Raw genomic sequence first — 15,288 nt, 5'->3', positions numbered from 1 at the left:
TGACAGCTGGTGAGAGTAATAGAAAGAATGAGAGGTAGGGGCAGACAGAATTAAGGGGGTCTTTTATTAAAGGTTAGCTAGAGTTATCTGCAGCAGGTCCTATTTTATTCCTATGGGCCCTGCTGCAGATAAGTCCAGCTAATCTTTAGTAAAATACCCCCTAAGGCTCTTGCTAGGAGGGAGAGAGAGAGAGAGAGAAAACTGAGGAGGCCGGAGTCTGAAGAGGGAGAAGGGGATTCCAAGCCCTATGAGAGAGGAATTCTGTGCAAATATACTTACAAATAAACTGCAGAATTTTAATACTGTACACAGAATTTTAAAAAAATTTGCAAGGAATTTTAAAATGTTTTCCCCCAAATTCCCCCAGAAGTAATAAATGTATGCACATAAACTTGCTGTTTTCCCTTTATCAGGTCCAGTAGATGCACCTTGCTTTCCGACTACTGTTTTCTTTGTATGATGAAATGCTCTTTACCTAACATAACATAGTAAGTGACAGCAGATAAAGACCTGAATGGTCTATCTAGTCTGCCCAACAGTCATATTCATTCTCAATTCTAGATTAAATCAGCAATGAACATGATATTATATACTTGACCATGGTCTCTCTTTGTGGTTTCTGGGACATACTCCATAGAAGTCCACCCAGCTCTATACTTATGTTCCAACTACTGGAATTGCTGTCAAAGTCTATCTGAATCTGTCTTGCCATTTGCGGGACACAGATCTAGTTAACTGTGAGGTTATTGCTAAATAACCAAACACCTATCAAGTTAGGGTTGCCAACTAGCTGGTTTTTAGCCAGCCTGGCCAGCTGCCGGCAGAACCTCAAAACAAGCACTAAAAAAGCTGTTTTTTTGTCCATGATGTTCTCTACCTCTCCCGGTGCAGCATCTCTCCCTCTGTCTGCCCCCCCCCCCCTTCCCCGTCCATCCAACATCTCTCCCTTTCCCCCTGCACTTCCGGGGACCTAAAACATGCCTTCACTCACAAACAACTGTTTCTGCCTGCATTCAGGGCCTTCCCTTGGCCATGTGCTGCCCGCGTGGAAACAGGAAGTTGAATCATAGGAGGCGGGAAGAGGCCAAGGGAAGGCCCCAAATGCAGGCAGACGTCATCACTTATCAGCAAAGAAACATTTCAGGACTGTGCGAAATGTTTAAATATACTGCTTTTTCATATAACTGAGTTGCAAGAGTAGAATATATCATTAGGCCCTAACTATAGTTGTGTAAGCCCTTACATTATAGCTGTCTGAATCACTAAACAAAGGACCTGTTTGAGAGAGACAGGAAGGGGGGTTGTAAGAAGCCCCAAAACTGCTGGCATGCAAGCTTCAAAGAACTCACAAAGACTAGCAGGCCCCAGAGCTCAGATAAACTGTAGCATGAGACCATGAAGTGAGTGAAAGGGGGAGGTAAGTGAGAAATTCCAGGTGCCAGCTTGTTAAGCATAATTCTGACAGGAAGTATGTAGATAAGAAAATGCAACCGGTGCAGAAGAATTAACAAAGGACAAAGGAGCAGAAGAATTAACAAAAGACAAAGGCTCAGGCTTGCTCCAAAGGGGACTGTTATATGATAATTAGCAATGATAGAGGGGGGGGGGGGGGGGGGGATGGGGAGGAAATGTGATCAATGTCCAATGAGAAACTTAGGGGCAGACACTTGAATATAACAAAGAGAGACTATATAACCTCTTAACTTTAAGGACTGGGTGTGCCTGCTTGCTTTTCAGAGACATCCATTCTTGCAAGAGTGTAACTGATATTTTTGACAATAAATTAAGACTTGCTTCAATCTGATTTTGTGAGTCCTATTTTGGTATAGGTTCTCATGTTATCTGGGGGCTATTTATAACAAGACCCCAGGAGGTGAAGGGGGAGAGGGAGTGATGCTGGAGGGACCCAGGGGAGGAGGACGGAGGCAGCAGGAGAGATGCTGTCTGGACCGGGAGAGGGAACCAAGAACTGCTGAACTCATCCAGGATGGGAGAAAAAATGGGGAGGGACTCAAGAAATGCTCTCTCAAAGGGAAGGAGACCTTCTAGATCCATTGGGGAAAGGTGGGGGGGGGGGGGGGGGGGGGAGGGAAAAAGAGATGCTGAATCTGCTAGGTGGGGGTGGGAGGGAGACTGAAGAGGAAAGAGAAACTAGACTGAGGGAGAGGGTAGAGAGAGAAAGACCAATTGGGCAGACTGGAGATGGGGAGAGACAAGACACTGGCCCCAGGGTGGATTGGGTGGGAAGAAGGGAAGACAGAGGGGAGGGACAGAGACACAGAAAAGAGATGCTGGGCATGGAAGCAATATAGGGGACAGGACATAGAAGGGCAGTATTGGAAAAGTGAGGCATAGGGACATGGGGAAAATGCTGGAAACAGGGGGAGGACAGGGACTCAGAGGGCAGATGCTGAACATGGGGGAAGATAAAGACATGGGGAGCAGATGCACAGAGATGAGATGATAGACAGGATGGATAAGGGATGCAAAGTGAAGATAGATGGTAGACATGGACAGAGAAGAAATGTTAAACAAGAGACCCTGCAAAGACAGGAAAAGAGAAATGCAGAAAAGAGGCACTGGGACAGCTGGTTGGGGTGGGGTGGGGAAGGCTACAATAATAGGTGTGGCAAGAGACTTGGGTTAGGGTTAAGACATGAGCAGGGCAAAGATGGGCATGAAGCGGGGCAGATGTCAGGTTTCTCTCTGTAAAAAGGTGGCAACCCTATATAGAGTCTTCAGGAAAATAAAAAAAGGAAAGTTCCTGGTGATTTTGCACAAAAAGGAGCACACAGAGGAAGGATAAAGACAACATGTCCTACAAAGAAACCACAACTAAAATCTTACTAATATCTAAACCAGTTACAGTATAAACTGAAAAATCTAATACCAGCCCACTTCTCTAAAGAAACTTCTGCTTGTTACCTCAAATCTTACAAAAAACAACCAGGCTAATCATGTTAGCTACTGTTAAACTCACAAAAGAAATCTCTACTCACTCTGCTCAGTCATACACCCTCTTCACTGGCCAGTCATCAACTAAAATTCATCGCATTTGTGGATCTTTTCCCTGTGAAACTAATTGCCTCGACATCCAAACTTTCCTTCTTCACTAGTCATAAGTTAGTGACGGCAGATAAAGACCTGAATGGTCCATCCAGTCTGCCCAACAGTCACATTCATTCTCAATTCTAGATTAAATCAACAATGAACATGATATTATATACTTGATCATGGTCTTTCTTTGTTGTTTCTGGGACATACACCATAGAAGTCCACCCGGCTCTGTACTTATGTTCCAACCACTGGAATTGTTGTCAAAGCTTATCTGAATCTGTCTTGTCATTTGCAGGACACAGACCGTAAAAGTCTGAACGGCACTGTCCTCACATTTCAAATTACTGGAGTTTCCGCCGAAGCTCTCTTCAGCCCATCCTACACAGTCTCAAAACCCACTTCTTCCAATTGACCTTTCCCCATTTTCTCAAACTGACTTTCTATGCTTCTCTTGTATTTAGCCCATGTCCCTTTATCTTGGTTGTATTCTATTTCCTGTATGTACGATAGCAAATACAAAACTACTACTAACCTTAAGTAAAGGGAGTTCTTAAACCCTTATTTAAAAAAACAAAACAAAACAAAAAAAACACACACACACACAAATTGCCTTACATAAGATACGAGACTTTCAGTACATACATGAATACAACTTAAAAACCTATAACAAATGTACAACTAACTCAACAAAAATGTATCCCCTGAAATTTATTGCTGACCTTTGTATGCATACGTATTAAAGAGCCCTTTTACTAAAGCTTAGCGCACACCAGTGGCGTAGCTACGTGGGACCTGGGCCCCCCAGATTTGGACCTGGACCCCTCCCCCAGCGTTCCCTGTTCGCCGTCGTGATCGCAGTCGAGTACCTGTGCTGGCGGGGGTCCCCAATCCCCGCCAGCCGAAGTTCTGTGTCTTCAGCCCACCTCTGGGCCAGCGCGTTGCTGCAGCCTGCAGCAGCTGATCTGATTCTGCAAGCGGGAAGCAGATTCTCTTTGCGTGGTATGACTTGTCCTGACGTCTTGCACATTATGTGCAGGACGATTCATACCACGCAAAGAGAATCGGCTTCCTGCTTGCAGAATCAGATCAGCTGCTGCAGCAACGCGCCGCTGACCCAGAGACGGGCTGAAGAGTCTTCAGTGAAGACACAGAACTTCAGCTGGCGGGGATTGGGGACCCCTCACCTTGGGCTCTGGCCCCCCTCCCGCCGAAGTCTGGCTACGCCCCTTGGCGCACACTAAATGCTAAGAAGCCCATTTTATACCAGTGGACTTCTTAGCATTTAGAGTGTGCCAAGTATTAGTAAAAGAGCCCCTAAGTGAACTAAGAATAACTTGATTCAAACAAAAAAGAGAATGTCATTTTTGCAAGATTAGCACTCTATGCACAAAGCATATTTTCCACAAAGAAGGCATATTTTAAATATAATTTTTTAAGATGTATACTTTATATAAGCCCAAAATTGAAAGACTAAATGAAGAAAACACCAATAAAAAAAATAATCATCCCAATATCCCTGAATCTTCACACACACAAAATTTATATAAGCATCATTTGTTTGAAAATGAATAAGTGCAAAGTACTCACATTTAAAGAGTCCATGCACTTTGCACCTATTATTAATGAGTATGGTGAAAGGAAAGCAAAATAGTATGCACCAATATTCCCTCTAAGTGGAGCGCATGAGCGATTGCTCATATGTTTTAGGAGCATCACCATACATTTTACATGGTTGCTCACAAAAATGTTTTTTTTTTGTGCTATATACAGAAAAGTGAATGATACATACCTGTAGCAGGTGTTCTCCGAGGACAGCAGGCTGATTGTTCTCACGACTGGGTGACGTCCGCGTCAGCCCCCCACCAACCGGAAGAAGCTTCGCGGGCGGTCCGCACGCAGGGCACGCCCACCGCGCATGCGCGGCCGTCTTCCCGCCCGTGCGCGACCGCTCCCGCCAGTTGAATGACAAGCAAAATTATGAAACGCAACTCCAAAGGGGAGGAGGGAGGGTAGGTGAGAACAATCAGCCTGCTGTCCTCGGAGAACACCTGCTACAGGTATGTATCATTCACTTTCCCCGAGGACAAGCAGGCTGCTTGTTCTCACGACTGGGGTATCCCTAGCTCTCAGGCTCACTCAAAACAAGAACCCAGGTCAATGGAACCTCGCAACGGCGAGGATATAACAGAAATTGACCTACGAAGAACAACTAACTGAGAGTGCAGCCTGACCAGAATAATTCGGGTCCTGGAGGGTGGAGTTGGATTTACACCCCAAACAGATTCTGCAGCACCGACTGCCCGAACCGACTGTCGCGTCGGGTATCCTGCTGGAGGCAGTAGTGTGATGTGAATGTGTGGACAGATGACCACGTCGCAGCCTTGCAAATCTCTTCAATAGTGGCTGACTTCAAGTGGGCCACTGACGCTGCCATGGCTCTAACACTGAGCCGTGACATGACCCTCAAGAGCCAGCCCAGCCTGGGCGTAAGTGAAGGAAATGCAATCTGCTAGCCAATTGGAGATGGTGCGTTTCCCGACAGCGACCCCTAGCCTGTTAGGGTCGAAAGAAACAAACAATTGGGCGGACTGTCTGTGGGGCTGTGTCCGCTCCAAGTAGAAGGCCAATGTTCTCTTGCAGTCCAATGTGTGCAACTGACGTTCAGCAGGGCAGGTATGCGGCCTGGGGAAGAATGTTGGCAAGACAACTGACTGGTTAAGATGGAACTCCGACACCACCTTCGGCAGGAACTTTGGGTGGGTGCGGAGCACTACTCTGTTGTGATGAAATTTGGTATATGGAGCATGAGCTACCAGGGCTTGAAGCTCACTGACCCTACGAGCTGAAGTAACTGCCACCAAGAAAATGACCTTCCAGGTCAAGTACTTCAGATGGCAGGTATTCAGTGGCTCAAAAGGAGGTTTCATCAGCTGGGTGAGGACGACGTTGAGATCCCATGACACTGTAGGAGGCTTGATAGGGGGCTTTGACAAAAGCAAGCCTCTCATGAATCGAACGACTAAAGGCTCTCCAGAGATGGCTTTACCTTCCACACGATAATGATAAGCACTAATCGCACTAAGGTGATTCCTTACTGAGTTGGTCTTGAGGCCAGACTCTGATAAGTGCAGAAGGTATTCAAGCAGGTTCTGTGCAGGGCAAGAACGAGGTTCTAGGGCCTTGCTCTCACACCAAACGACAAACCTCCTCCACTTGAAAAAGTAACTCTTTTTAGTGGAATCCTTCCTAGAGGCAAGCAAGACACGGGAGACACCCTCAGACAGACCCAACGCAGTGAAGTCTACGCCCTCAACATCCAGGCCGCGAGAGCCAGGGACTGAAGGTTGGGGTGCAGCAACGCTCCGTCGTTCTGCGAAATGAGAGTCGGAAAACACTCCAATCTCCACGGTTCTTCTGAGGACAACTCCAGAAGAAGAGGGAACCAGATCCGACGGGGCCAAAAGGGCGCTATCAGAATCATGGTGCCGTGGTCTTGCTTGAGCTTCAGTAAGGTCTTCCCCACCAAAGGTATGGGAGGATAAGCATACAGGAGGCCGGTTCCCCAATGGAGGAGAAAGGCATCCGACGCTAGCCTGCCGTGTGCCTGTAGTCTGGAACAGAACAGAGGCAGCTTGTGGTTGGTCTGAGAGGCGAAAAGGTCCACCGAGGGGGTGCCCCACTCTCGGAAGATCTTGCGTACCACTCTGGAATAAAGCGACCACTCGTGCGTTTGCATGACTCTGCTCAGTCTGTCGGCCAGACTGTTTACGCCTGCCAGGTACGTGGCTTGGAGAAGCATGCCGAACCGGCCGGCCCAGCGCCACATCCCGACGGCTTCCTGACACAGGGGGCGAGATCCGGTGCCCCCCGCTTGTTGGTGTAATACATTGCAACCTGATTGTCTGTCCGAATTTGGATAATTTGGCAGGACAGCCGATCTCTGAAAGCCTTCAGTGCGTTCCAGATCGCTCGGAGCTCCAGGAGGTTGATCTGCAGATCCTTTTCCTGGAGGGACCACAGACCCTGGGTGTGTAAGCCCATCGACATGAGCTCCCCACCCCAGGCGAGATGCATCCGTCGTCAGCACTTTCGTGGGCTGCGGAATTTGGAATGGACGTCCCAGAGTCAAATTGGTCCGAATGGTCCACCAGAGCAGTGAAGTGCGGCAACTGGTGGAGAGGCGGATGACATCTTCTAGATTCCCGGTGGCTTGGAACCACTGGGAAGCTAGGGTCCATTGAGCAGATCTCATGTGAAGACGAGCCATGGGAGTCACATGAACTGTGGAGGCCATATGACCCAGAAGTCTCAACATCTGCCGAGCTGTGACCTGCTGAGACGCTCTGGTCCGCGAAGCCAGGGACAGGAGGTTGTTGGCCCTCGCTTCAGGAAGGAAGGCCTGAGCCGTCTGGGTATTCAGCAGAGCTCCTATGAATTCCAGAGACTGGGTCGGCTGGAGATGGGACTTTGGGTAATTTATCACAAACCCCAGCAGCTCCAGAAGTTGAATAGTGCACTGCATGGACCGGAGGGCTCCTGCCTCCGAGGTGTTCTTGACCAGCCAATCGTCGAGATATGGGAACATGTGCACTCCCAGCTTGCGTAGATACGCCGCCACCACCACGAGGCACTTTGTAAACACTCGTGGGGCAGAGGCGAGCCCAAAGGGCAGCACACAATACTGAAAATGCCGTGTGCCCAGGCGGAATCCGAGATACTGTCTGTGAGCTGGCAGTATCGGGATGTGAGTGTATGCGTCCTTTAAATCCAGGGAACATAGCCAATCGTTTTTCTGAATCATTGGCAGAAGGGTGCCCAAGGAAAGCATCCTGAACTTTTCTTTGACCACTAATTTGTTCAGGCCTCTCAGGTCTAGGATGGGACGCATCCCCCCTGTTTTCTTTTCCACAAGGAAGTACCTGGAATAGAATCTCTGCCCTTCCTGCCCGGGTGATACGGGCTCGACCGCATTGGCGCTGAGAAGGGCGGAGAGTTCCTCTGCAAGTACCTGCTTGTGATGGGAGCTGAAGGATTGAGCTCCCGGAGGACAATTTGGTGGCAGGGAGGCCAAATTCAGGGCGTATCCGCACCGCACTATTTGGAGAACCCACTGGTCTGAGGTTATGAGAGGCCACCTTTGGTGAAAAAAATTTTAACCTCCCTCCGACCGGCAGATCGTCCGGTACGGACACTTTGAGGGCGGCTATGTTCCCGTGGATCCAGTCAAAAGCCCGTCCCCGGCTTTTGCTGTGGAGGCGCAGGGGGCTGCTTAGGCGCACGCTGTTGATGAGAACGAGCGCGCTGGGGCTGTCCCTGTGCCTGACGAGGCCTTCGGGCCGGCTGGGTGTACCTACGCTTTGCAAAAGAATAGGGTGCAGCCTGCCGGGCCCGGGAAAAACGTCCACCTGCTGAGGTGGATGCTGAAGGCGCCCGGTGGGAGAGCTTGTCGAGGGCGGTTTCCCGCTGATGCAGTTGGTCCACCAGCTGCTCGACCTTCTCACCAAAAATGTTATCCCCCCGGCAAGGGACGTCAGCCAGTCTCTGCTGGGTGCGGTTGTCCAGGTCAGAGGCACGCAGCCATGAGAGCCTGCGCATCACTATACCTTGGGCCGCAGCACGAGATGCCACGTCACAGGTGTCATAGATACCCCTGGACAAGAACTTTCTGCACGCCTTCAACTGCCTGACCACCTCCTGATAAGGCCTGGACTGCTCCGGCGGGAGCTTATCGATCAGGTCCGCCAGTTGCTTTACATTGTTCCGCATGTGGATGCTCGTATAGAGCTGGTATGACTGGATGCGGGTCACGAGCATGGAGGATTGGTAGGCCTTCCTCCCAAACGAGTCCAGAGTGCGAGACTCCCGCCCCGGGGGCGCCGAGGCGGTATCCCTCGAACTCCGTGCCCTCTTGAGAGCAGAATCCACGACCGCCGAGTCATGGGGCAATTGGGGCCGCATTAACTCTGGGTCAGAGTGGATTCTGTACTGGGATTCCGCTTTCTTGGGGATGATGGGATTAGATAGCGGTCTCATCCAGTTCCGAAGCAGTGTCTCTTTGAGGACATTGTGCAACGGCACCGTGGAGGACTCTCTAGGTGGTGATGGATAGTCGAGGACCTCGAGCATCTCAGCCCTCGGCTCATCCACAGAGACCACGGGGAAGGGAATGCAGATAGACATATCCCTGACAAAAGAGGCAAAGGAGAGGCTCTCCGGGGGTGAGAGTTTCCTCTCCGGTGAAGGCGTGGGGTCAGAGGGGAGGCCCGCAGACTCCTCTGAGGAGAAATATCTGGGGTCCTCCTCTTCCCCCCACGAGGCCTCTTCCTCGGTATCGGACATGAGCTCATGTAGCTGAGTCCTTAACCTGGCCCGGCTCGACGTCGAGGCACCGAGGCCTCGGTGTCGTCGAGCGGTGGACTCCCGCGCCGGCGGGGACGAAGCTCCCTCCATCGATGTCGACGGGGACTCCACCTGCGTGGCGGTCGAGACCGGCGCCACAAGCGGCGGCGGTGTCGACGGCCTCGGCACCGGGCTAGAGCTCGCCGGCGCCACAGTCAACGGCGCCGAGGGCGCAAGCACCCCCGGCGCCGGCACAGCCTGGCGCATCAGCCCTTCCAGGATCCCCGGAAGGATGGCTCGGAGGCACTCGTCCAGGCCCGCTGCCGGGAAAGACGGTGGGGCCGGTAGAGGTGTCGGTGCCAGAAGCTGCTCGGGTCCAGGAGACGGCACCGAAGTGCTGGGACCCTGACGCGGCGGTACCTCCACAACCGAAGGGGATCTCTCCTCTCGACGAGGACGCTTCGGCGTCGACTCCTTGCCGGCACCGGAACCCTGGTGCATCGAGGGCGACCGATGACGGTGCTTGTGTGACTTTTTGCGATGCCCGTCATCGGCGCCAGGTGGAGCAGAGGAGGAGGAGGTCGATCCCCCTCGGTCACGAGGAACCGGGTCCGACAGGGTTCGGTCCCGAGGGCCATGGGCCGAGGGAGTGACCGGGGCCGATTGCCCACGCGGCCTCTCACCCCTACCCTCGCTGGCGGACCGGCGGGCCGACGGGACCTGTGCTCCTGGGGTCGATGCCATCGGTGCCGATTTCTCGGGCATCGATACCGGTACCGAAGAACCGGCCGTCGATACCGATGCCGTCGAGGTCGACGTCGAGGGGCCGGCGCAAGTTCCAAAAAGACGGTCCCGAAGAACTTGCCTCGCAACCTGAGTCCGTTTCCGGAGACGGAGACACAGGGAACACGACTTGATATTGTGCTCCGGCCCGAGGCACTGGAGGCACCAAGCGTGGGTGTCGGTCTGCGAGATTGGCCGGCCGCACAGACCACACTTTTTAAATCCACTCGGGACCTTCGAGGACATCGACGGAAAAATCGCGTCGGCGAAGTTAAAGTCGTCGATGGTGGCGGTAATCACACCTCGAAAAAAGAAATCGACCGTGCGGGCACTAGGCCGCAACGCGACGCCCCCGCTAGAAACGAGGGAAAATGGGAGCACGTGCTTTTTTTTTTTTTTTTTTTTTTTTTAAGAAAAAGAAAATGGAGCGCGCGGCAACTAATAAAGTAAAAATAAAGTGAAAAATAAGAGACTCGCGTAAACGCGACGGTTTTTCCGGGGCTGAAGATAGAGAGAGCGGCAAAAGCACGGCTCTCTCCAGTTGCGGAAAAAAAGGAACTGGCGGGAGCGGTCGCGCACGGGCGGGAAGACGGCCGCGCATGCGCGGTGGGCGTGCCCTGCGTGCGGACCGCCCGCGAAGCTTCTTCCGGTTGGTGGGGGGCTGACGCGGACGTCACCCAGTCGTGAGAACAAGCAGCCTGCTTGTCCTCGGAGAATGCATTTGGACATTGTTCTCACAAAACGTCCAAAATGGTATTTTCAAAACCGATTTTTAGACTTTTTCTATGAAGTCCGTCAGAACTGCATTCAAATCACAAGGGGCATGTTAAGGGCGGGACCTGGGCATTCCTAAAACTTGGATGTTTTTCTACCATAATGGAACAAAACAAAAACATTCAGGGCTGTAATTTCGACGTTTGGTCTAGACCTGTTTTATTAACGATTAAACCACAAGAAAAGTGCCCTAAATAACCAGATGACCACTGCAGGAATAAAGGAATGACAACCCCTTACCTCTTCAGTGGTCAGTGGACTCTCCCACCCCACAAAGATGTAAATGAAACAGTATATACCAGACTCTGACAGCTTCAGAGGTTATGGCCAGTCCTATTTGAGCAGCAAGCAGAGTCCTGGAATAGTCTAGTGGTTGGTGCAGTGTACTGTAGACAAGGTGACCTAGGCCCACAATCCACTCTATTACATTTGTGGTGGAAAGTGTCAGCCACCTCTCTAAAAAAAAAATACCCAAAACCTACTGTACCCACATATAGGTGACACCTGCAGCCATAAGGGCTATTGTAGTGGTGTAGTTGGGTATAGTAGGTTTTTCGTGGGTTTTGAAGGCTCCCAATACAATATAAAAGGGTAATGGTAAGATGTGTACCTGGGACCTTTTATGTGAAGTCCACTGCAGTGCCCCTTGGGATGCCTGTGTGGCCAGTCTACTAGAAAAGCTGGCTCCTCCTATGTCCCAAAGGTTTGATTTTGTGCATTTTTTTTTACTTGGACTTTTTTTTTGGGAAAATGGTCAAAAAAGGATAGACATACTAAGCACAACATCATCTAGAAAATGGTCATTTTCAAAGAAAAAAAAGACGGACGTTTTTCTGGTTTGAAAATTGTCATTTTCACTACTTGATTTTTGGACATTTTCAGCAAAACATCCGAAGTCAGATTTAGACGTTATATCGAATATGCCCCTCCATATGTATTTTAGCTATGTGAAAAGGACAATTTCCAGTCAAGACATTTTACCCTAGGAAATATGCTACATCTAAATAAAAGCCTCCCATAGAAGAAATCCTTTTGTGCATGGCCTCTAATATTTCTCTATGTAGTAGCAAATTATGAACATTTGTAAACTGCATATATTCTATAATACTAGCTGTTGAGCCCGTTAAAACGGGCTGGTATTGGGGTTTTAGGAGGTCGACGTTGGCCACCGCTTCCCCCCCCACCCCGCGCAAGGTCGCCGCTACCGCCACCAGCCCTCCACCCGGCCCTCTCTCCGCTACTGAACATACATCCATTCGCCAGAACGCAGCAGGGCAGATCAGATGAGCTGCCGTCGGCCTTCCTTCTCTGCCTGTGTCCTGCCCTCGTGTGACTTAACGTCAGCGAGGGCGGGGCACAGGCAGGGAAGGAAGGCGGACGGCAGCTCAGCTGATCTGCATGCTGTGTTCCAGCGAATGGATGTAAGTAATCAGTAGCGGAGAGAGGGCCTGGGCCGGGTGGAGGGCTGGCGGCGGCGACACCGGGTGGGGGGGGGGGGGGTGGTAGCGGCGACCTCAGGCGGGGGCGGTAGCGACCTCGGCGGCTTTGCGCAGTTTCCCTCTCTGTCCTGCCCCCGTCATCACGTATTGAAGCGGGGGCGAATTGCGGGACAGAGAAGGAAGTCTCTACTGCGCATTTGCGAGTGAGTTGGTCACTCGCCGTTTATATGTTTGATTCCCTATTTCCCTCAGGAAAATAAAAATGCATCAACATCACTCTTCCAATTAAACTGAAGCAATATGCTACATTTTTACATCTGTAATTCTACAGAATGTATAAAACTAAAGTGACCGGATACTGCATTATAACTTTGTGCCAGAATATCTGAAAAACAAAATCTGATATGAACTCTGCACATACTTACCCTTTTAAGCTTAATTATGGCCCCATAACTTTTCAAAGGTTCTACTACTTTTGCTTCAAGTCTTTCAACCTATAAACAAATCAATCAATATTAATTTTAAAGCAGTCTTTACAAGTGACTATATATATTTGTTTTGATATTGTGTTTTATTAAGCTTATACTAATATTTTTGTATCAAATGGTCTATTATTGTTTTGTTATTTATTCCATGATTGCTTCTCACTTTTGAGTGCTATGAATATAAAGCAAAAAGCAAATGTTTTAAATAAATATGCTTTGTGTTCAAAGTCATTCAATTTCCATTTATTGTTCTCCCCATTCCAACTCTTACCTTTGCCTATGCCAGCATAAACTAACCAGACTTGATGGAAAATCTCACAATACTACTACATCACCTTTCCAGAATGCCCTAATAGTAAAGCTGAACAAACCACAAAAACTCAAACTGAGCATCCAACATAGATGACAAGATAAATATGAGAAAAGACAATTGCATGTATACAGAAATTCTAAGTCATGTTCAGCTAGCAGCCTCATGTTTTGTTTAATGCTGGGCTAAATTTGCTTTCGGTAAAGTGAAAGAAGAACAGATGATGACAGCATGAAAGTTGAAGGGAGAAGACAAGATGAGTTCGAGAAAGGCACAGAGACAGAAGAATTAAAATGGTGATAAAAGCGACTAAGGAGAAAAATGGAAAGATAGCATCTGAAGAGGGGAGAAAAAAACAAGTAAAATGACAAAAAAAAAAAAGGGATAGAAATGATGAGCACAACAGGAAAATTTTATTTAATTAAAAATTTAAAACCCACTTAAACCTAAGCAGCTCATATCAAAACATACATAATAAAACACATAATATAATTACATATATACAGTGCTTTTTTGTAGAAAAAAAAGGTACTGGGCAACCTTAAGAGGTGGGGTTACTAAGGCCCCTCCCCTACAGTAGCCACACCCCTTTTACCAGCCATGGAAGGCATCTTTGAAAATATTACACCAGTCCCTAGAATACAGAATACTGCACCTCAACCATATATACACAACACGGATACAGCCTCACCAAATACAAAATTAGTGACTACAAATTATTTTATACTGTTGTTGCCATTATGGATACATAGTTCAATACATCCCATCACATACTAGAAAGAATAGGGCAGGTATAAAAGGGGAGGAGCATGGAACTGAAATAATTCAGAGTAATTTTGAATATATGTACCTTTGGCCAGTGGAGTCTCTAGACAGAAATATTTGGGGTGGCACCAGGAGAGGCAAGCTAGGTATGGGAGGGCAAAGTGAAATTTTCACACATCATACCCTTCTCCCCCCACCCTTTTAAATTAGCATGATAATGGATAGCATCATTCAACAATCCTTCTGTATTCTCCACAGGACTGGTCAGAATCTTTATATAAACCCTAAAGGCCTTGTTCTACATCACAAACTTCATATTCCCCAAGAATGGAGCTATCCTTCTTAGAAAATGCCATACAAAAAATATTCAAATTGTAACTATCATCTCATGACCAGCACAAGTTCCTTCCACCGCCAGACAATTTGCTTAAAGCAGATGGGTTTTTGTTTGTATGGCGACTCTATAGGATGGGGGGAGATGCTAATGCGGGGGGGGGGGGGGGGCGCAGTGGCGATCCGCCCCAGGTGGCAGCCAAGGAACGCCACTGGGCAGCATGTTCCCCTCCATTCCCTTTCAACAGTGTGCAGCTTCTCCCATATTCCTTCCATCCATGGGTACCTTGTCCCCCCTATCCTCTCCCTTCCTATCCATGGGCATGTTCTCCCTTCTCCTCTCCCTTCCTTTCATGCAAGTGCAGCTTCTCCCCTCCCCATGCGGGTCTGGCATCACCTTTTTATCTCCCTGTCTGTCCTCCCTCCCTGCAGGCTCTACAAACCTACAGAGTTCAACGGCATTGGCAGCAGTGATTACAACAGACTCCCTCCAGTGGCTCAAAGGCTTTCCTTCTACCACGTTCTTCCCACATGGCAACAGGAAGTTGTAACAGAGAGAAGTACCCCTGGGCTGGCTGCAGAGAGTCTGTGGTAATCACTGCCGTACTGGCAAATTCTCTAAGTCTGTAGGGCCCGCAAGGAGGGAGGAAAGGAGATGTGCAGCTTTGGCACCAACTTTCACTGGGGTGCAAAAGGGGAGGCAACTAAGATTTTTTTTTTGGGGGGGGGGGGTATTCGCCCCCTTTGCCTCCCCCCCCCCCCATAGTGACACCTATGCCTTTGGCTAAGTTTCACAAGAAGCTCCAAATCTAAGAAATACCATGAGTTGGTTCAGGTTCAGTGTTTGAATTTTGCTAGTCTGGTTTGTGCCATCCCTTCATGACCCAGAATGTTTCCCTTCCTCTTTTGGCCACCCCATGACCCAGCATATTTTCCTCTCTTTTTCGTCCCTCCCCTTCCCCTCTACCTCTGCTCCAGGTCCAATATCTTTCTCTATTCTTCT

At 49.2% G+C, this 15,288-nt stretch overlaps 1 protein-coding gene across 1 annotated transcript in view; it reads right to left on the bottom strand.

Annotated features, from left to right (window-relative positions):
* The window catches only part of FAM92A (family with sequence similarity 92 member A), a 242,114-nt gene that overhangs the window by 192,913 nt on the left and 33,913 nt on the right, over positions 1 to 15,288 (bottom strand). Inside the window, exon 3 of the mRNA XM_030216481.1 lies at positions 12,818 to 12,886. Coding sequence (XP_030072341.1) covers positions 12,818 to 12,886 — 69 coding nt within the window. The remainder of the gene's footprint in view (positions 1 to 12,817; positions 12,887 to 15,288) is intronic.

This window comes from Microcaecilia unicolor, chromosome 1 (genome assembly GCF_901765095.1).
Source record: "Microcaecilia unicolor chromosome 1, aMicUni1.1, whole genome shotgun sequence".
Lineage (NCBI taxonomy): Eukaryota > Metazoa > Chordata > Amphibia > Gymnophiona > Siphonopidae > Microcaecilia > Microcaecilia unicolor.
This window is presented reverse-complemented; position numbering and strand designations above follow the sequence as displayed.